Here is a 22,938-nt window from a genome sequence, read left to right as displayed (position 1 = left end):
TCACAAGGCAGCAGCAAATGGTGGTTGTGTTATTCTACCAGCCTTGTGTTTGCAGTCCACAACTCTGGGTTGTGGTCCTGGGATCCCCGAGATGCAAGGAAACAAATTCTAGGACACTTGACTAGCTTTTAACCATGGCAGATTAGCATTTTTAAAAAAATACATTAATGCTTTATATGCATTTGCATTAATACTACAAGTATCCATTTAAGTTGTAATTCAGGTGTGCTCATAATTTGAAATCAAGAGTATAGCCATGGTGGGAGCAGGGGATGGCTTGAAGGGAGCCAGTGACAGGGTATGCTCTGGTACTGTTTGCTCTGTTTAGCCACAACAAGGAATTTGGAAAATGCCCCATTTGAAGAGTTTAATTTTACAGCAGTGATGTATTGGAAGGTACCTGAGATGCTCCAGTAATTGTTATGGGGTTGTCCAGATTAAAAGTTACCTGTGAGTGGCAGATGCAGGACCTGGTCTTCATTCCATTTAGGACCTATTCCATAGTCATAGCTAGACTGTGATATGTATATTCTAAAGCTCAGATGTGGCAATCTTAGAATGAGTGTGCTGTGTGGCTACCGTTCCATTTGCAATGACAGATGAGGTTTCTAGCCTATATAGATAAATAATTTTCATGGCACTAGAAAGCAGCTTTCTGCTTTTAGTCATTTTGTAGTCCTGATCAAAGTGGTTATTCTGGAAGTATGCTTTAGCCCCAGCCTTGCATCCATTCATTTCAAATTTCAGTAGGGTGATGTCCTAGGAATAATCCCAGTGCTTTAGGTGCATCATCTTTTCAGGTGATAAAATAAAGCTCATGATGATCCTGTGACGGATTCTGCTGGATATAGAATGGGTCAGCTGTGATATAGCAGGGCAAGGCTTCTGTTCAGTGTAGAGTTCTGCTCTCACTTGTGTAGTTATCACTTTCTTCTCCAAAGGAGCTGCTTTTTGGATGAAACTCAATTGGAAACATGCTGGCAGGGTGGCACATCATTGGTCTGAGTGGAGGGACAGCAGTGAATTCAGTGGTTGTTATGTACAAACTTGACACTTGAGCTCACAGAAGTTTGCCACTGGTGTGTTCTGCCATTCTTGTGGGTAAAGGGAGTTACACCCATTTTACACAAAGCTACTCTGCCTTTTTTCCCTGTCTGCATTTTGATGAAGCTGAGGCTTAAAGTTAATAAAAGACCTGGCTGTAGAAGTACATGGCATTCAAGAACCAACAACCAGTGTGGATAGAGAATCTCTTCTAACATAAGTTTTGAAAAAAAATCTTTTGAGAAAACCGATGCCTTTATTGTCTTTAATGGCCTAACTGGCCTGGGCTGCGTTCAGTCATTTCTTGGTGAGGTGAGAGCTGTTCTAGTGTATGGCCATTTCTTCAGTCTGTGCAAGCATTGAAATCTGTTAGCTCTCCCTTCAAAACCTTTCACAGGAGAAAAGACCCAACAGATACAGGAAAGAGAGCCAGATTTGTTAATAGAAGAGTTTTGGGACTCAAGGAAGACGTATTTTTGTATTTCCTGAGCTTTCTGATCTGCTGTGCGTTATTCACACATAATTTTGAGAAGATCTGGAGCTGACAGAGAAGCGATACTCCCAGAGAAGTAGTATGTTCATTAATAACACAGTGACCTTTCCTCATTCCTGTCTCCTGTCCCAAGTGTCAGTTGTGGTAGGATAAAAGCTTAGCCAGGCCTGTTAAAGTGATTTTTTAAAGGCCTGAGCTGTACCATTTAAAGTCAATGAGAGGAACAATAAAAAAATGTGTATGTGGAAGTGACCCCTTGCTGCCAGGCTCTTTTCATCTTGGGATTGCTGTTAGGCTAGAAACATCCAATCTGGATAAGAAGGGACCTTTTTAGGGGGAAAATTTTGGCCTGCTCAGTTTTTACTGAGTCATCATTCAGAGATGTCTTAGTATGCCGAGAACACATTTGCCCAACAAGCTGGCATAATCTTCCCAAACATAGCCCAAGAGTTGCCTTAAGTACAGTGTTGGTGCCATGAAATAAGCACCTGTGAAGTCTGCTGAGGAGCTGAATGGAAACCATGGCTTCTGGCTATGGTTTGGACCAGCTTAAAGTGCTCTGGAAAAAAATATTTCACACGTCATATCACACCGGCTGAAAAAATAGCGTGCATCAGCAGTGCTGTAACACAGAGTAAAGGACTCTCAGCAGGTGTTAACGTGCAGAGGCACTGAGCATTATGGTAACACCTGTGTTTGTTTAAATCCAGCCAAAACAATTTCCTCTCCAGTGGTAGAGGAGGATTAAAAAAAAATAAAAAATCTCCTAACTTCCAGTAGTAGCAGACATTCCTGTAAAACAATTTGCATAGTATTTCCCATGGTGCACTCTAGCTGCACTGTTTTTTTTTTTTCTTTAAACCCTTTTAGTCTGGATACACCTTTGGTAACTTCAGTGCTTCCCGACCATCTCTTTGTCCTTTGCCAGCATTGCCAGGCCCAAGCAGTTGCAGATGGTGTGCTTTCCTTAATTGAATGAAAAATAAAGCCTCTTGTAAAATATTACCAATTTAGATGTGACTTATGGGGCACATATGATGCTTATTTTTTCAATTACATGAAAACTTGGCGGGGTTAAACATAGGAAGCCAAGTGTTCTGTGAAGCTGGTATAGATTTCTGGATTTTTAGGTGATTTTGCTTTAAATTATTATATAGCAAGAGGAGGTAAAGGAAGTCAGCAGCTAAACGGTGTTTTTCCAGCATATATTTTACGCAGTGGACCCTTGATGCTCATTTAATGACTAATATATGCTGTACTATATGCATTTCTTGTTGTCACCAGAGATAACATTAAGTAAACTATCCCCTTAAGAAAAACAGCTTTTCTTGGCAAGTGGAATATGACTCAAGGAGCCAGCACTGGAGACATACGGCGCTGTGAATGAGTGCTGTGTGTTACTCTACTGGATCTGAGTCCAGGCACTATTTATACTGCAGCATATTCAGCACCAGATTGTTAAATCTTAATACTGAAACAGTGCATCATTGAAATGTTTTTGTTCTGTTTATGTCCCATTTTCAAGCATTGGATATCAAGCAACACTTAGTAACTTTTTGTTTCATTTGGACACTATATCTCTTTGCCAAAAGCTTCTTAATCTGCTTTTGAAGTATTAGCCTGTCTGTACCAGTATGTTACAGTGAAACTTTGTGCCACTGAGGATGAACTAGGTCACTTCCAGCTTCTTTCAGTGTGTGGTGACAGAATGCCTTGCAAAGCATGTCAGTGGTAAATGCAAAGATTTAAGTGCTACAGAGAAAGAGTACTAAAATTATTTCCTCTTCAATCTGTGTAGGAATGGGGAAAAATACTTTATAGTAGGTACTTCATGGGCTCCTTGTATTCTGTTATTGTCTCTGTGAGAAGCTTTGTTTCACTGTTTCAGTGTGGTGTTATCTTAGGATCATTTCTGGGAGATCAGGATAAAAGGTTTTTGTCATTTACTGCAGTTCAATTAGTTCCAGAACTGGTGAAGAACTGGGAGTGGAAAGTGATGAGGAGACGGTTGAAGTTTCTTGGCACCACAGCATCCTTCCAGATACCCAGGAGGAGTTTTTGGCGTGCCTGTTATCTCAGAAGAAGTAGTCTTCTCATGTATTAGTGTATTAATTTTTTTCTGACAGTCGAGTTCCTGGATGTCTTTTCAAAGATCACACAGTATATAAAGAAACCTCAGAAGGCATCAGTTTGAATGGGAGAATGGTGTCTTGTAGGGCTGAGCTGAGGAGAGTTAAGTGAGCTGAACAGTGGGGCAATAGGAGCACAATGAAGGAGGGAATAAAAGCAGTAGTGGCAATAGTGCAGAACAAGACTGAACTGCTTTGCTGTCATGTAAGATGGCACTGTGGCTTTCTTTGTTTGGTGTCTTCCTGGAAGTCATTCCCGGGATTAGTCATTGTTTTTGGTGTGGGTGGGCCCTCTGTAATTGTCTAAACAGAAATAATACCTCTGTACCAAATGGTTTACCATCCAAGTTTACAGTCTTTGTGACAAGCTCATCCAGAAGAGGTGATGATCCCTATTAAAGAATGAACAGAAGTAGAAATAGAACATACAGCATTCTCTCCCGCCTCCAAAAAGCTATTTTGGATCTGTGGTCAGCAGCTTGCAGTTGTTTGGTTGGTTTTTTTTTCCCCACAAAATCAACTGTCTGCATAGTGCAACTTGTATCTGGGAGTGAACTCTTCCTGCTTGGTGGGTTTCCATCCACACTGGGAATCATACCATGCTTAGATTGTAACAGTGCTGGAGGCCCATGCAAAGGAATTTTCCTGATCAAGTCAAAAACAATGCATTTATTTACTGAAGAGTTTTTGTAGACTGCAAAATCAGGACTAGAAAGTACTTAAAGCTTATTCTAACTTAAAGAACTAGGCTTCAGAGCTATGATGAAGGATGTGAAGGAAATCTTCTGTGTTTCCTTGCAGTAATTTAAGAGTCAGGAACACGTCAGCAACTGTCTGCTTAAGATTTTGAATCTATTCCTGCTCTTCTCCACTGTTTCCTCAGGAGTGAGCAGAACATGTCTTTCTGGGCAAGACTGCAATAAACCTCAAGGCAGATCTTGGATTGCAGGAGCAATCAGCCTTGCTGAAGGGTTTAATAAATGGCTGATAAAATATAAAGCATATATTTTTTGTTTTCTTTTCAGGAATAATCAAGCTTGGGAGGTGGAATCCCCTCCCTCTCAGTTATGTGACTGATGCACCAGATGCGACAGTAGCCGACATGCTGCAAGATGTCTATCATGTTGTGACATTGAAAATCCAATTACAAAGGTGGGTGTTTCTGAACATCTGTCCTTCCCTATTCTCTGAGCTGCTCTGTTGGTTACAGCATTACTACAGAGATTAGCACATCCTGTCTTCATTAATTTCTGGGCTTTTGATGAAATGAAAAGAAAATGGAGAGAAGGGTGGGTCACCTGGCAGCTTTTTGGTGCATGTTCCAACTGATACTGTATGTTTTCTGAAGTAGCAATATGGTAACAGAGCAGGGAAGGGCAGAAACTCAATCAAGTAAAGATATGGGGCTTTTAGAGGCAGACCTTTCTACAGTCTATGATTTAATGGATTCTTAAGTTCTAATTTTATCAAATAATAAACTCCTTGCCTTTTTCTAGAGGCTGCATTATGAAAATCCAGGTCTTCTGCAGCCAGTTGCTGAGATGTGGAAAAGGGGATCTTTTTTTACTTTCATTTTTTTTCTCCAGTGGTCTTTCCAGCAAATAGAAGACAAGGAAGGAGAGTGTCACTGCAGCTCCATTTGGTGTTTGGAAAATATTTTCTTTCCCTGAGGGCTAGTTCTGATTAGCAAAGCAAGAGCTCCCAACATTTTTACACTTATTTACCCTCCTTTCCTCCCACTCTTCCCTCCTTTTTTCTTCTCCTTTCTCTCTTGGCCCACTAAAGAGTCCTCAAATGCAAGGTCCCTGGCAGTGCCTGGCATATGCCAGAGCTGCAGATAAGCCTGCATTGCACAGCCTCCTGTAGCTATATGGCCAGAACATGACAGTGGAAAGAGTAAAAAGTAACAGACAGTTTGGAATAACTTACTGACAGTTCTTTGAAGCTTTGGCTTGAACAGAAGAGGGGCCCACAGGGATCTGTGCATGTCCTTTGGTGACAGGTACATACCCTCCAACTGTTCTGTTCAGTTTAGAATTTGGAAATAGTTGATGCCTCACTCTCATTATACTTCCAAACAGCAACATGTCTTTCTTGTTGAATCATCTGATGGTGCTTGGGTTTTCGGATTTCCATTAACAGGTCTTTCCTTGGTTTTATATACTGTGAAAATTTTTCAGCTGGGCTGCATCTCTGCTATGTAGTTGTAAAAGAGTGTCTGGACCCATTGGTGCTATAGAGCTACCAGGAGTCCGTGTAGTCTGTTGTCACATCTGAGTTAGCAAAGGGTATGAACCTGACATTAAGGTCTCATTCTTTATCTTCAAAGTGCCTGGATGCCACATAAATAAAAGACAGTCCATGACTTTGGCATAAAGGTGATCTCTGACTACTTGAACTCCTCAAGCACAACTCAGGGTTCAGCTCTGAGGCAGGCTGTAAGGGCAGAAGGCAGAACCACCTTCTGGGGCCATTGGAGAGCATGCCTTAAGGCTCTGCAGCAGAAATGGCAGTGACAAGCTTCTCCCACCTTTTTGATGTGCTTCTTGGGTCTGTCCCCATGCATGTAGACACAAACCATAAGCTTGTTAAATTAAAAGAGGCACAAGTCATATGAAGACAAAAGCTTCGCTACATATGCAGTTCTTGTGGAATGAAAGTGAGAATGAACTGCACGTGACAGATGTTGGGCATATGGCTTGATGTGTTTCTGAAAGGCTCTCAGATACTTCAGTGATAAGGGCAGTATAAGAGCCTGTATAAAATGAAACTAATTTTTTGAAGTCTCACCTCCACACAATGAGGGCCCTCGCTGTTCAGGGAGTTTGTTGGTGGCAGTGCATGCAGCATATATGTTTATTTTTCTACCCCAGCAGGAGTATCTTTGTCTGGTGAGGAGGGCTTTACTCAGCCATTCCTGGGGCTCACTTTATGCAGTTTCTTTGCTCTCCATCAGGCCCCAGCAGGAATGGTTATGCACACATGTGCTGTAGGAGGATCAGCAGCTGTGTGTTGAACTGCACATCTTCTGGTGGTCGTGCTTGGTGGGAGAGGGATAGAGGGGAGAAACACCTTGATGGACTGGCCAAGCAGGAAGCTCCAGGGTTGTGCTTGTTGCTTAAAGGTCTATAGCACTTGCATGCAGAAAGTAAGCATCTGTGAAGGTGATGTTTCTATCTGCTTTTTGCTTTCTGTTTTAACAGTTGTTCAAAGTTGGAAGATTTGCCAGCAGAGCAGTGGAACCATGCCACAGTTCGCAATGCCTTAAAGGAACTGCTCAAAGAGATGAATCAGAGCACATTAGCCAAAGAATGCCCTCTCTCACAGGTCAGTGCTTTCAGCAGGCTTAGGGAAAGAAAGATTTGCAAGAAGTAAAACTCATATTTCTTCTGTAAAGAGCCTACACTAAACAATTCTATAAATACCAAATAAATGTCTTGTTTTCTTTAGAAAGGAGAAATACTAATTAAATAGTAGTGTCTTTACACCATGTTTTCACCAGGTGAAAATTATGAATTAATTGATTTCATAGAGATGTAAATGCATTATTTTTATTTTTATCTGAACCTATTGCAATAGGACTAATGATCCTCAAATATAAGATTCGAGTGGCTTCTTCCCACTAGCAGAGGCTTCCCTTCCCCCCCCCAACCCATGGGTAGCTCTCATCAGCCTGCAACCATGATAAAAAGTATGCAGTTTTAACAGTTGTGGCCCAATTTCTAGGAAGCAGCAACAAAGAAATGTATATGTAATTATGTTAAAAAAAGAACAAAAACTCAGCCTCATTCTCCATGACTGCTTTTTAAATGCCACTGATGTCATGTCTCAGACACAGGTTCCTACAGATGTCATGAGCTCTATTTGTACTTCAGATTGTCATAATGAGACATAAATAAAATTTTTATGACTTTTCCTTGCCTCTCAGAAAAAAACAGAATAACACTTTAACACCCAGACCAGGTAACTTTGCTAGGCATGAAAAATATATTGCCTTCTAAAATGTGTACTAGAATCAGGTTAATCTGTCCATTGTTTCTTTGAAAAGTCAAAACATGGGTAATTCCAGCTTCCTAAAAATCCAGTGCTTTGCTTGCTCATATCCAACATTTTTTTCTCCTTTGATTGTGTCTTCCATTGCAATCTATGTTCATCCTGCAATTCATGATCCAAAGCCTCCATGAACCACGATAATTCTCTCTGTTCACCACAAATTTGCCTCGCTGTATTATGATTACAACTCTAGGGAAAGCACAGAGGTAAAAAATGGAGCTGGTAGGAATCATATTCTTCACTTTATTTAGCTGTGTGGGATCTGCAGAGCTAACAGGAATGGAAGGGTTTTGTGAGGAAAAGCCACAGAACTTGCTGATTTAGTAAAGGAATAAGAGACACTGTAGATATGTGCAGTGTGGAATACGCGTTGAATACGAAAGTGTTTTCATTTTCACACAGTTTAAGTGTCATTTTTTAAAATAGAATTATCTGTGGAATCTGGTCAGCTAATGATGATTGCAGCATATGGTTGTCTCTGCCCAGTCTTCTTCAATATCCAGCATAACTAAACTATGCATCATTTCATATGCAGAATTCATTTGTTGTCTAGGTCTGTTTCCTCCCACTTCAGTTTCAAAGCCTACCAGGTGGAAACACTGCAGTTGGTTTACTCCTTCTATAGGCTTAGTCTGACATATATTTACAAAATTACTGATGGCAGAAGTGTAGCAGCCAAAATCCTTGCCCCAGTATTTATTTAGTGGAAAAAAACCTAAGAGGAGGTCCTTTTGTAGGAAATTGAGCTTCCTTACTTTTAAGCATAGGTATAAATGACCTTGAGTAGTGACTAGCTCTTGAATTAAGACTGCAGAATGCAGCTTGTATCGTTATTATTATTGCCATAAAAAGTTTCAGTCTCTTTTGGTTTAGCTCACAAAATGCAGAAGATACAATGGAAGGTTGTATAGAAGCTGTCTATTACCATCATCTGAATATGCCTCTAATACAATTCCTTCTCCCAAATCAGTTTTAAAAAAATATCGTGCCAAATGTGAAATGTCATTACAACCCCCTTGTGGTTAATATATTATTGACAGCAGCAAATTGCAGAGTGGTCTCTTAGGAGTGAAACTGCAGAGTAAATGCTGCTGTTTATTAATGTGTTCGCAGTGCCTCAAGTACAGAAGCAGAGAGGGGCAGCGTGGGGAGCTACCGCTCCCACCAGCCACGGTGCTCTGTCTCTGGTTCTCAGTGCCCCAGCTCTCCGAGCAGCCCAGATGGGGATTCTGATTGCTGCTAATGGGAAATGTAATCATTCACTTTGATTTAAAATTGTTCTGGTTTTTTTCTGCTAGGTGTATTACATGTCTGCAGCTTAGCTACCCTTATACGGCTCCTGTTCAAACAAATAAATCCCAGTTAACCAAGTTGGGGGGAAGAAGGGTAGGTAGGGGGAGTGTGTGTGGCAGAAAGAAATCCAATTATTTCAATATTTCCATCTTTCCATAGAGATTTCAGTCTTTCCTGTGTTGTATCACTCATTTCAGCACTGACCATGCATTTTTGTCTCTTTGCTGGAGCAAGCTTTATTAGGACATGAGTGTGTCCCATGTTTTTCTCCTTAAACTTACTGCACAGATTTTCTTTGTGTGGGTGTTTCTTAGCTCCTGGTCTAAGTAGTATTCATTCCACATGGCTGTCATGGCCATGCACATACCGAACATATCTGCTGCTTTATTCCTTTGTTAAGAATTATTGCAGAAATATTATGCATTATTTAGAACTATTTAGAACATTATTTGCAACTAGTGAGTGATTATTTTTCCCACTCTGTTTTAAATGGATATTTCCTTTCTCCAGACTTATCAGGATTCCTAAGGCAAATACCCCTAGTTTTACTTTACATATAGTAGTGAGGATATGTGGTCTGAAAATTGTTATAGTTCTTTCCCTAGCAGAAGAGAATCTGTCCTGTGATTTTTTTTATTGTTTGATTTTACTTTGTTTATTTATTTTAAGTTTTGCTTTCTCAAATAAAGGTTAATGGATTCATATATTCTGTGATATTTAATAGCCTCATGATTTCAGTAGTGTTGATTTCTTGTAGAGCTAGGTGATTTGGAGAAGGAATCTTCCCCTCCCCCCTCCAAAATAAAACAAACTTAAGAGAACCAAATTGGTATGTAGACGGAGTTCAACAATTTCCCCACCCTTCTTTAGTGAATGGAAATTTAACTGAAGTGATGCAAAAAACCACTGGGTTTGCTCAACTTTGTTCAAAAACCCTCTTCAGCAGAGGCTATCGCCATGCCAGGCTTTCAGAATTCTATTGCTTGTTAAAATGCTGTAGAGCAAGGGAGGATTTATGGGCAGGGAATTGCTGCTGACTGCCACAATGCTAGGTTTATGTCTCAAAATATTGATTTTAATTAGAAAATTGAATCTCAGTTTTAGAAATTGGAGCAGCTACTTAAGGCTCTTACTTCATAGCCTGCAAACTCTACTGCACTGCACCATGGCACTCTTTGAGTGGAAAAGGCAGAAGGGCCTCTTGAGTGAAAGTGAAATTACCTGTTGAAGGCTGAAAGTAATCTGTATCACCCAGTTATCTGAGGTTGTTCCGTTTTGCTCACGTTTTCTAAGTTTCTAAAACTCAGGAGTTAGGGACAGAGTCCTGTGATACTGCAGTGAACAGGACAGGAGACTGGGTAGATCTGACAGAGGGCTGGGATGATTTTGTTTTTAAAGCATGGTTAAATTCAGTGAGCCAGTGCATAAGCCTTATAGCTTTCCAGAGATGGCCAAGAGCCTGCAGGAGCTCATAGGCCAGAGCTTGAAGCCACGGTTTGAGCTGTGAGATCATCCTTGCTCTCTCCTCTTGGTGCAGAAAGGTTGCACAAGGTGCCCCAGCTTTCTCTGAGCTTTGACATAAGTGCAGAAGGAGGGCATGAGGAAAATAAGATAGAGTTTGTGGAGAAGGTGCATTGCCTCCTATGTCTTGGTGCTGTTAGATTGCATTTCCTTGCTGACAGTGTACACGTGCTGGGAACAGTTTGACCCTGGAAGGGTTCAGAAAGGAGAAAAGAGGACAGTGAAATGTAATTAAAGGGATGCCTCCTCTATAGCATGGAGGAAGGGAAGAACTACCGCTAACGAGGCTGTTTGGGCAGAAGCACCCCAGATATAAAATACCCTTTTTATTAGTGTCAGGTGCTGGAAAAGCAGTCTGCAGCTATCTCTTCATTCAGCTTGTATGGAGTTGCTTAGGGGGAATTTGCAGAGTAGGGAGGGGTGCTGGTTAGGCAAGTGGTATTTCAGTTTTGTTGAGCTTTCTTGTGGGTTTTGACTGCTCTGTGTTGTAGTATGTGTAGTTCCCTGTGCTCTGAATGGCACTGCTAATTTCTCTTCTGGGTGATTCTTCACACAAGGGCTAATCACACGTTTCTATAAATTAAATTAATTTAACTTATTTGTCTAACTGTTGTTCTGCACCGAGAAGCACGGATGTTCTCCAGTTCTTGGCTGTGCAGTCTTGCTGCATTTGGAAGCAGAACAGAGACATCTGAAAAGCATTATTGGGATAATGCATGCTGGAGCATCTAATCTTACCTTTAGGATCTGGTTCCTAAATTGTGCTTGGTGCAGCGAGCATGTGTTACTCAGCCCAGCTCTGCCTGTTGTTATGCAACTGAAGTTTGGCTATTGCAGTACCACAAGCACAAAGCAAAGCAGAACTTCCCCCCCCAGCCTGAGCAGCAGGTCTCTGTAGGTTTGTACTGCATTTTTTTTACATGATTGTGCAAAATAAGTATTATTGTGATTTTATTCATGGCTGGGCATATAGACTGGAGAATAAAACCAATGTTTTGTACTCATCAGATGGTTCTTTTGGGTTTAAAGTCACACATGGATGATCATTATGCACTCGTGTGTCATTTGCTTTCCCTGGAAAAGATTTCTAATCATGGAAGATATTTTAAATCCTTTTTGTTTTTTCTTTCTATACTTCCAGAGTATGATTTCATCCATTGTAAATAGTACATACTATGCCAATGTGTCAGCAACCAAGTGCCAGGAGTTTGGGAGATGGTACAAAAAGTACAAGAAGATTAAAGGTAAATTGATTTTTTTTGTTGCTTTCCAAGTTCTTGAAATTCTGCTGACAGTTGGAGATTATTTGATTTAAATAACAGTAATAATCAATAATAATATTTGTGAATTTGTCTACAAAGAGGACACAGTCACAGCACATTTGAAATTAAATCTGATACTTTACAAACCAGGCTGGCATGAAAACACAGGACACAAAACATGCTTAAAATATCCCATTTCACTGTGCTGAAAGATCAACTGTGTTTTGAATTAAGCAAAAACATTTTGGAAAGAAAACATTCTAGTATGTCAGGATTTAAAAGTTAAATTACTATGTAAGTTGCCCTAGTTTTGTTTTGTTCCTGAAAGCTAAAAACCTGACTTTTTAAGTTTACATGTGCCCTTGTTCTCTGTTCTCAATACTGCAAGGTCTTCTGGCATTCCTGCTGTATTTTATTCCTCTGGATACAGAGGATTTAGTACTGCTTGTTGGGAGACACTTATAAATAGCAAGGTGCTGCACCTGCTGAAGTCATGAGAAAAATAGCCCATTGTATGTATTTTTTCTATAATGAAATGGTATTAGTAGGTCCATAGTGCCTGAGGTAGTAAAATTATTCTAAGTTCATCTCATTCTCACCACTGAACAGTCTGATCACCTGTCAGTGGTGCACAAAATGATGTGACAAGCATCTATCGTGTGTGGTTTGTTCTTTTATTGTTCCTTTCCTTTGGGAAGGGACTTGCCAAGTGTGCACCAGACTGTTTGTTTTAGTAGGTAGTTGGGTTTTGGGGTTTTTTTAACACTCATGTGCTTTAAATGCTCAGGACTTAGAGGATAGTCAAAAGCTTTTTCATAATTCGACCTGGGACCTCTCTCCCCAAATCTCCATCACCCTTGGAGATTAGCTGTATGCTGGCGTAGGATTTTTCCATAGTTTTTCTCTCTGTTACACCACTGAACTGAAGGTTCATTGTCTGAAAAAAGGCATGGACTCTTATTGTCATTTCTGTCTGTGATTCTTTCAGTAGCCAGGAAAATCATAACAGAATTCACAAAAACACCATGAAGAAATAGAGTAATGTCATGTCCTTTGTGAGAAACTGTTGTATTTTCAGTTGTGTGAAGATTAGCACCTTTCAAAAATAGTGTGCTGTCTTTTCCTCTTAAAAGGCTGGAAGCATAAGCCACGAAGGGTTGCTTGTTTGGTTTCCTTAGGACAGACTAGAAATCTGCATAATAATACCATAAAAAGTCTGCTGCTTGAGCTAGGAACACATGAAACAAAATTGCATGAAACATCAGAGCAAGTTCTGAGGCATCTGTTTTTTCTCTGCACATCTGGCTTGTGCAGAACATACCTGTAAGACACTCATGCCTGGCCTCTGCAATGATTAGATTTTCAGTAGGGGAAAAAAGAAAGAATGTTCTGTGGTGAAATTATTTGTGTCTAGAAGGAAAATTGTCCAGGCAGGATTGGGGTAACAGTGCGGGCAAGGAAATGGAGATGTTGGTTTTCACCTACTAAAAAGGTTTAGGCTAGAAGTAAAAATGTTGATTGGACATTTTAGTATGTGGTGACCCTCGTGCCAAATAAACTGGATATTTTCTTTTCTCTGTAAATTGCCATTGTGTGACTCAGAAGTGTTTCTTTTCTCTAAATGGTGTCTCTTAATAACAGAATTTTATTCCAAGTACTTTAACATATCCTCTTGGTTAAAAAGCAGTCAAAAGGATCAAACAGCTTCAAGGTCATCAAACAGCTTGAAGGTCATTCATTTGCTTTTACTTGCTGTTCTGGGAAAACAGAAATAGGCTTTTTTTTTCATTTTTCTTTTTTTTTTTTTTTTTTTTTTCCAAAACTGGGCAAGGGTGCCAGTTGCAGAGGCACTGGAAACCCTTAACTGTAGTGTTCTTTACTGTAGAGACCCTACTACAGTTTCTGAGTATTTCTAGTACACTGTTGTCTTCTACTTTCTACTCTTGGAGCTTATGCTCTTAAATTTTCTTTACTGAGTAAGTGCACAGTTAAATTTTTAAGTGCAGTAAAAGCAGAATGAAACCTCAGTCAAAAGGTCAAGGATCCAAACCCGAAGAGTTTGCCAGATAACTCTGTATCTGTGCTATTCAGAGACACAGCCAGTCGTTGCTGCTTGGAAGTTTATGTGTGTGTTAGTAGGAGGAGAAAAAGGAAGGTTAAGGTATGTGTGAAGTAAACACAAGCTGCTATAAAGCAGTTCAAGTAGTGTTGATTCATCAACCATATGAGTGGGAGAGAAAACAAAGAGTCTGTGGCAGGTACAGTGGTGCATGGAGAATAAACAGCAACTTCAGAGCAGTAATCTTAACTGCTTGCAAGCAGGAAGACTTCTGCGCTTAATTGGTTTCATTTTCTCATCGTCTCTCATTTAAGGTTGTTTTGTTTCTTTTCTATAGCCAGATAGTCCTGCAGGACAGCTCAGTTAGTGTGCAAAATCAGTGACTCGAGTTACATGCACCAGTCATCGCATACTCCTTTAATAATATTTTAAAAAAGACTTTCCATGAAGGTGAATGGATGATGTAGTGATTTGTTTTTTGGGCTGTAGCTGGATAAATTAGGTAAAACTATGGTTTAGAGTTCTTGGAACCTGCACCCATATCCTTGTGTAACTCTAGAGCTGGTTACTAGAAAGTAAAAGCAAAAAATGATTCACATGAGCTGTGGTAAATACAAAATAGGAAGGGGCTTCAAAATAACTTTATTGACGTTGCAAACTAAATACAGCCTACAGTGTTAAATGTGTTTCCTATTATCTGCTAATGTCTGTTTTAATAAAACAGTGGGAACTAAATGGTTGCTTCTTAATCAAAACCATGATTTCCTAAACATAAGCTATGTGATTCTATTACAAATTGCCACATATAGATCTACTATAGGTCAAACTTTTTTCCCTTCTCATAGAAATAAATAAACAGTAAATTAAGTATACTCTCTGGAAGATCAAAGTAATTACAACCAAAGACAGACAGAAATAAAAAGTTCCCTGGGAAAAAAAAAAAAAAGAAAAGCATCAGGTTGCTGAGTGCATAGCTAATGTTTAAATAATATAAGAAAGTGAACAATCAATAATTTGATATCATTAGCAACAGATGTAAAAGCTGTATACAAATGGAATTGTATCAAATCTCAAGTAAACATTCTCAGTGTGCATTCTGTTGAACTCACTGAAAAGACAGCTAATCTACTTATGCTCATAATTCTAAAAAAGTTTTCAGTTAGTTCAGCTCAGCATGTCAATTTTGTCTTGTGTCAGATGATGCTAGATTAAAATTCTGCTTTAATGTTTTTTCTCCCACCCTGTCCCATCCTCTCAAGGTTTTAAAACATTCACAGTTTACTCAGCAGCATGAGAGTTAGTGTACAGCCAGATTTGGGAATTGGCAGGTAGGAGGATGGAGGCTTTTTGTCTCCTCCTGGCCCTGGATCTGCCCCTTGTGTGTGAAGATGTGAGGGAGGTTATAATGGGATGTCCAGTCTTCCCAGTGTCTCTGGCACACACGTATATATTTGAAGAAGAGCTTATATTAAAACCTGTTATAATGGAATGTGTACAGTGTGGTTGGGAAACAAAAGGCTTAACAGTTCCACTGTGGGCCTTTTGCCTTTAGGGTGTTTGTAATCACTTGAGGTGGTAATTAAGCTATTTAGTATGTGTTTAATTATGTTCAAAATATGCACCATGAATTAATCTAAGATTGCTATGTGAAGCCTCTTTTCCCCTTTTTATTTAATTTTTTTTTGAGGGATGCAAGACCTTATAGTACAAAGTTGTGCATACTTGACAAGACTTAATTATGTTTATACCTGCCTCAGTGAAGAATCAGAGATCCCTCTTTTTTACTAAAGAATACATACTAATAAATGACAACTATAGACCAATGGCTTATTCCAGTGGTTCTCAAGCTGCCTTTTTTCCTGCCCAGTCCCACGGGGATGCTTCTGTCAGTCTGAGAAATGCTCATCCAGAAGCATTTCTCTAGAAGTTGAACTTGCTGAAGCTGGGAGAAGGCATTTAACGTTGTTGAAATGCAGGATTTTAATAATGGCTTGAAAGGTTTGCATTGGTTTTAAATTTGATTTACAAATAGATACAGGAATAAAAACAACACTTCGTAAGTATATACATGTGTGTATATATGTGTGTGTATGTATGGAGAGAGGTATTTCAGAACTTAGTCATGCAATTCAGGTAATTCTTAAGGGATCAAACTTGTACCAGTTACCTATTTGTGTCCCAGTGTTTTGTGTTCATAGCATTTAAAATATTTTTTAGCTTTCTTTCTCAATAGATATTTCACTTCAAAGTGTCATGCTTTCTATTTTTATCAGAAGGACTATCACGGTATCACAATTCTTTCACAACTGAAAATCTTAACTGGTGTGAATATTTTCTTTTTGCCTGATGACACAACTTAGCTCAGTGGGAGGAAGTTAGAAAGGCAGCAGGAAAAAATAAATACATTGTGGACTTAAAATTAAAAAGACATACTTTTTTGTGTGTGTATGAAGAACATGTCATCTTTGCTCCTGCCATCAGTGTCTGTCAAAATATAGCTTTCTGTGGATGTGAGTTTTGAGACTGTGGCTGTCTCAAAGTTTTTGTGGAATGATGAGGCTTTTCAGTTTAAAGGAGGAGGCCTCAATTATTTCTGTTTCAACAGATGAAGAATGTAAGAAAAAGCTTTCATAGCTTCCTTAAATTGAGAATCTGCTTTGGCTCCTCTTTGATTTTTCCAATATTACTGATTTGTTGCTTATGTGCTCTTTTATTATTGAAAGTTTGTTTGCTTACTTCCAATAATGGATAGACTGAGCAATCTGTTTCTCTTTTAATGTGTTCCTAGAGGCCAGTGTAGGTTCAGAGAGGTTAGAAACATGATTCAGAAAGGCTCCCCGCTTTCTTATTTCCAAGCTGAAGGAACTGAGGATTGCAGCGCAGTGATAATGCCAGTGTGAGCCTAGGGAAAACTGTCATTATGTGCTTTGAGGAAGAGTTTTTAATTGTTCCTCTGAAGCAGATGTTGTGGAAGCTTCATGAAGAGGCACACCAGATCTTTCCTGAACAGAGTTTCTGACTTTTAAAAATACCTTTTTTACTGATACATGCATGGGTATTTACCTTTCTCTGTGTAAGTAGACGGGTTTACGTATAGTATGTATTTACATGCATATATCTTGACCTTTTGCAGAAATGTTAAGTTTTTTAGGGAAGTACGTTTCATATCTTGTTTGGATATTAGTTGTGGCTCTGGAACCAAAGCATTTAGGGTCAGCTGTGAGGCTTTTGACATTACTGTAACTTCTCCTTTGCTTACTTTTATACACTTTACTGAGTATTCGTTTCCCTAAAAACAGGACTTTTCTCGCTTTCTTAAATAAAAAGGAAGGAAAGTAACATCAGTCACAATAAACTTGTCAGCATCTAGGTAACATACATGACCTGAAGATCAGCTCTTGACTCGGGGACATTGTCTTAGTCAGTAGCCTGCTGTGCTGTTTTATGAGGAGAGTAGTTCATCAGTTGTCACTAATTATGAGGAAAAAGTGGCCTCTCTCTTTAAATATAAGTTAAAAGTGTCAAGATTCAGCAAGAATTATAGACCCCTTGACTGCTGTTTTCCCCACCTGTATATTAACATTTTGCATTTTGTCATTGTCTGTGATGTTCAGTGCCAGTTTGGGGGTTTGTGCATGTGTGTTGTTAAAAGCCAGTTTAGCTGCTGCTCTGTGTTGCAGGGGTGTATGAATTGTGGCCCTCTTGGCTATTCCTCTCTGTAAAGAGAATTAAAACACACCCTTTGGGTTTATTTCTTCAATTAAGAGTAATTTTTGTCTAAGGTAAATGCATATATGAATCTCAGCTTTGCAGAATGTCTTCCTTGGCTTGTGCCTGTTTTGGGGCAGTGACTGTCACTGTTCACAGTGCCTGTGCTGTGGCAGAGGATACGTGAGATTTGCTGAGTGGCATCTCCTGTGCCTGTGTGTGGCTGGAGCTGCAGCCAGTGCTGCTGTAGGCAACACAGGCCACACAGTAAAGACTGGAAACCCTTCTGTGGAAAAGCTGTCCAGCCACTTGTCCCATGTCTTGCTCAAATTATGTCACTGAACTTTTTTTAAATGTCTCCTATTCCAGTACTGTGCTTTTTTCAGTGAGGCCCAGTTGTGTGCTGCAGCTGGGACATCTGCCCTTTTGAATTCTTAATAAAGAATGGTCATCTCCATTTCCTAAAAGGAAAACATGTTTTTGTTTTAACCTTTGGAATCTCAGAATTAATTTTCTTTCATATTTAAAAATTGTGTGCTTCCAAACAACGACATGTTAGCTTAGATGAAAAGTTATTTTCCCAGAGTAAGCATTAGTGGAGATAAGTTTCAAACAGGAGGATAACTTGAAGTTTATGTACAGGCATAAGCTTTCCTATGTGAAAAGCTGCAAAGTGTCTCTCTGATCCTGTGGATTTCATAGAATATGTAACTCCAAGAGCAGAAGGGCATTCTGTTCACTTGAAATACCTGATGAGTTTGTATCTCTACATTGTGATGTTTGTGTTCTGTCTCCCTCCCTTCCCCATCTCTGGTGGTATGAATCAGGAATACACATGTATGTATCTCCCAGAGGAATTGCACGATTGCCTGGGTCATCTAGGAGGTTTGTACCTCTCACAAAAGATTGAATCTACTGTTACAATAGTTTGACAGGAAGGGAGATACTTTTATATCAAATGGTAACATCAGCCCATCTAAACAAGTGCTGCCTGTGTTTCTGTCAGAGTGTTCTAACTAATGATTCTGCTGCTTCTCCTTTTCCATTTCACCTGACCAGTATTCATGGGTTAGAGCAGGTGGTCACTAGAATACCTTCAGTATCATGGTTTTCTCTGCCAGATGGATCTGGCATGTCCTTTTGACAAAATATTAACATGACTATGAAGAACTGACTTCATACTTCTGTGTGCCTCTTGAACTTCTACAAAAACCCAAAAACCTAAAAATAGATGATGATACTTGTCTTCTGACAGGCATCTTTGGAAGCAGTGCAGTCCAGGGAAAGCTCATGTAAAGCATATGACTTCTTATGCTTAAGCACTGGCAGAAGACATGTTAGCATCCCTGTGTCCCAAGGGATGACTTGGAGCTAGTCTTGAGGATAAGGAGTGAGCAGGTCAGCTGCACAAAGAGACTCAGCAATGTCAGTACACCCTGCTAAGTTTACCTCAGATTGGTGGTTAAAGGCTCACTTTTAATGATGATTCTAAATTTTAAAAATAGTGATTTGTGCTTTGGTGGGAACTGAATGGTTTGCAACTCAACAAAGAACAGACAATGGCCTTTCCTGTCTGTTTTCCATTAGGCTTGGATAAAGGCCTTTGCTACCCACAGCCAGCGGCCAAACAATTTCTGTATGTGCTCTATAGCTATTTTGAGGTTCTGTGCTGTCCTGCAGGAGTAGGGGGAAAGGTTTTTAAAGCTTCTTATCATGTCTGCCCCTCTGGTCAGCCTGCTTTTCCTCCAGTCCTGAATGCAGGAACAAGTGGCCTAGGCAGAGATCAGGCACCGAAGCCAGTGAATGACTATGGGTAAATACAAAGATTAGATACTGACTGAAATGAGACTCCTCAGATCAGCCCTTTGCACTGAAGTGGTTAAGTGGGCTGTGATTAAAAGAAATGAGTAATTATCCCAATTACAGATAAAAAGATAGGGAATTACCACTTTAAAAGCACCTCCTGTGCTCTGGAGTGGTTCTGTTATTTACAAAGTGGTAGTTCATACTTATGCAGCAGAAGCAAGAGGGCACCCTCTGGGTGTAGTGCAGCAGCCCTGTCTCTCCGAGGTGAAGCTGGTGCTGTGCTTTGTGCCCCAAGCATGGCTCCAAAGTTCAGGTCTTGCTCCAGTGAGCAGGATGGTGCCAAGCCAGGAGAAATTGTGGGAACCTTTCTGTCTCACGCTTAGTGCAGGGTATACCAGAGTTCACAGAGCTCTCCCGGCTTGGCTGTGACCACTGCTAGAAATGGCTTTTATGATCACCAGGTTTTAAATAATAAATAAAACAAAGAAGCAAACTGAAGCACTGGAGAACAGCCCTGGGTGGTGACATACTGTCACAATTGAAGCATGGCAATTCTGCCGGCTAGTAACTTATTACAAAACGTTTCTTTACCAGCTTCTTCTTACTCTGGGGCAAAGTGCCTGTGTGCCTGTGGGACTGAAAAGTTCCGGACACGCTGGGTCATGGGCGCTGGCGGGTCCTCTGTGTCCCTGCTTGCAGTGCAGTGCTGGGAGACGTGTCACACTCTTGCTCTCCCTGCTGCATCCCTCATTGTGCACAGGAATTTGGTTTCCAGTGCTGTCAGTCAATTCAGTGCCACGCATAAGCCCTAAATGCCCCACGGGCTGTTTGTCAGAATGTTCCTATTAACAACTCAGTGCAAATAAAGTGTGAGGGGAAGGGAAGGTGGAGAAATAAATCTTATTTTAAATCTTTTGAGCTGGTTTTATTTTAAATGGAAAGTTGCATGCAGACCACCCCAAGCTATTGTGCTGTGGTCTGCGTCAGCTGCTTGACTGTGCAAGGAAGACTGGGCTAGAGGTTAAGAGCATCACACTGGGGAAGGGTGCACTGAATTCCTTTTGTGCTGGATCCAGGAAGTTTTAACTCAATATGGAGTTGAAATACATTGACACACATGGTAATCGTTACAGGATGAGAACGGAATATTCAAATACAATAATTTGCTGCTCCCAATTTGGGGATTATGTTGGTTTCTGACTCTTGTACAGGTAGTGACATGTTGTAGGGAGGTATAGAAAAAAGAAGGGCAGATGCTATTCTAGAGTGCTCTCAGGGCTAATTGCTGAACTTAGCACAGTACCTGTTGTCCAGACACAAGTCTCTGCCTACCTAGTGATGGGCTTCAGAAGAGTGGGTGGCTCTGCAATATGACAGTGCTGTTGTACTTGGTTTAAATAAGCTCTTCAAGCAAAGAACTGCAGAATTGTATACCAAGTGAGTGATGCAGAGAGAAAATGAAAACACTGCAATGCCTTTTGCTGTGGTCACACCACAGATGGAGGTGGGTAACAGCCTCCTGAACCAGCTTTTATTTAACTACCACAGGCATTGCTAGCAGAAGTAGTTTATGAGCAGTACTTGAATATAGACAGTACATATCCATGGAACCCCTTCCTTCCCAGTGAGGTCTTGCTGTTCTGTCCTCACATGTTTATATTCAATCAGTACAGCTTTGTATTCCAATCAGTACAGGACTACAGGAGCTCTGGACGTATCCCCTGTAATTGGGTATGAGCATGGAAAATGGAGGATGCAAATGTAAAAGCTCTGTCTCGGGAAGATCTGAGGCTGAATGCTGGTGGCAAAGAAGCCTTGTGGCTTCTGTATCCCTTCCTTCTTAGAGCATTGCTGGGAAGCTGGCCTGTGTCTCAGGACAGTGCCACTCTCCATCTCCAGGGTGTCTCAGTCTTGTTCTTGTTCAGCCCTGCAGATTTGGTAACCAATCCATAGTTACCAAAGAACAACAGGGAATCAGATACAGGCAGTTTGTTAAAGAAGGAAAGAGTCTTGAGTAGTTGAGTAATGCACATTTTTTCCATCCAGCGTAACTGCTAATGGTAGCCTTTTATTACTGAAGTGGTCGAAGTGACTAGAATCTGGTTTGTTTATAGGCAGTACATGCATGGCTGTGTAGTCTAATGTGATCAAAAAAGGAAACTGATAATAAGGGAAAAATATACCTATGGAAGCAAGTCAGGTGATGTTTCTGTGTAATTCCAAGTAGCACTGCAGAGATTAACAGCCTGGCAGCCTTTTCATCTTAAACTTTATTTTTATAGGGGTTTATAACTTGGCATTGAAGTCAAGAGTGGGTGGAAACTTGGCAAATGTGGTTCAGCCCAGAAAGTGAATGTTATTTATATTTATTTCTCACCAAGTTTTCAAAAACACTTGGTTACTGTTTTTATGTTCTAACAAGTAATAATTTGCTGGTTTCAGTGACTTATTCTCTGTGTGCTCCTTAAACTACAAATAGTTCAGAACTTTTTCAGCTCTTCTGAAACTTCTAGCGGAAGGACTCTTATTTTTAGGGTTGTCAGTGATGTAGTAGGATGCTCCAGTTATTTCATTACACTGAGCAACAGCTTTATGCTACTTACACCTGCCAAGTAGCTATTGTACCTTTGGACTAATTGCACTTGGCTAGCAACAGTGTGTATTTAATGGCATTACTCAGGTGCAGGCTTAGTGCAGAGAGGCTGAGGAGGTGATGGTATGGCCATGTTGGCTCTGAATCGTCTGTGTTACAGAACGTGGTCTGAGGCTGTGACAAAGCAGCCCCTCCTCACTGCCCTGCCCACACCTCTGTATTGATGATGGGTCCATCCCTGGAATTAGCACTACTCCTGTTGCGTATTTCACATTGATTTAGTGTCCCTGAATACAGAACTGGTACAGAACTCCTGGTGTAGAGCTTTCTGTGCCTCATTTCAGGGACACCTTCTGACGTCATGAAGAGCAGCTTCTGAATAGGGACTTTCAGTATTTTCAGAAAGATGAAATATTGCATTATGTATCTGAGAGCGTGTGAGTAACACAGCAAAGTGGTCATTTGCTGACAATAATATTTGTGTATCACACATTTTGCATTGCCTTTCATAGTTGAAATACAAGTAAACACTTACTTAGAAATTCAGTTGGGTTAAACATTAGGTTTTGTGAGAAAGTGGAATTCATAGCTTTCTTAGTAATTAGTTTTTTTTTTAACTTTTAAAAGCAATTATTTAATAGACCACTAAAGATGTTACAGTATTTTCCTTTTAAAGAATGGGAAGAATGAGTTAAAATTTCTTACAAGGAAATTCTGGGTATTAATTCACCTAGCTGTAAAATTCAGTACTTGTGATGTTCCAGAGTGACAGTTCTAAAAATAGTAACTCTGTGTATGTATGTGTTCAGGGCATGACCCTCTCTGCCTTAGATTAACTCTGGCAGGAGAAAAGAGCTCTCTTTCTATTTAGAAGAGAGCAAGTCATCAGTAAGCTATCATTCTGAGTATTAACTGTGTAAAGCTTTATATAGATTAGGTTTTTAAAAAGAGTTCAAAACCTCGTACAGTTGTTAATC

At 40.1% G+C, this 22,938-nt stretch overlaps 1 protein-coding gene across 2 annotated transcripts in view; it reads left to right on the top strand.

Annotated features, from left to right (window-relative positions):
* Positions 1-22,938, top strand: part of SATB2 (SATB homeobox 2) — a 127,683-nt gene that overhangs the window by 50,759 nt on the left and 53,986 nt on the right. For both annotated transcript variants that reach the window (XM_064718735.1, XM_064718734.1), the window contains 3 exons: positions 4,692-4,818; positions 6,870-6,993; positions 11,675-11,777. In XM_064718735.1, coding sequence (XP_064574805.1) covers positions 4,692-4,818; positions 6,870-6,993; positions 11,675-11,777 — 354 coding nt within the window. The remainder of the gene's footprint in view (positions 1-4,691; positions 4,819-6,869; positions 6,994-11,674; positions 11,778-22,938) is intronic.

This window comes from Zonotrichia leucophrys, chromosome 7 (genome assembly GCF_028769735.1).
Source record: "Zonotrichia leucophrys gambelii isolate GWCS_2022_RI chromosome 7, RI_Zleu_2.0, whole genome shotgun sequence".
Lineage (NCBI taxonomy): Eukaryota > Metazoa > Chordata > Aves > Passeriformes > Passerellidae > Zonotrichia > Zonotrichia leucophrys.
Note: the sequence above shows the minus strand (reverse complement) of the source record. Positions and strands in the feature narration are given on the sequence as shown.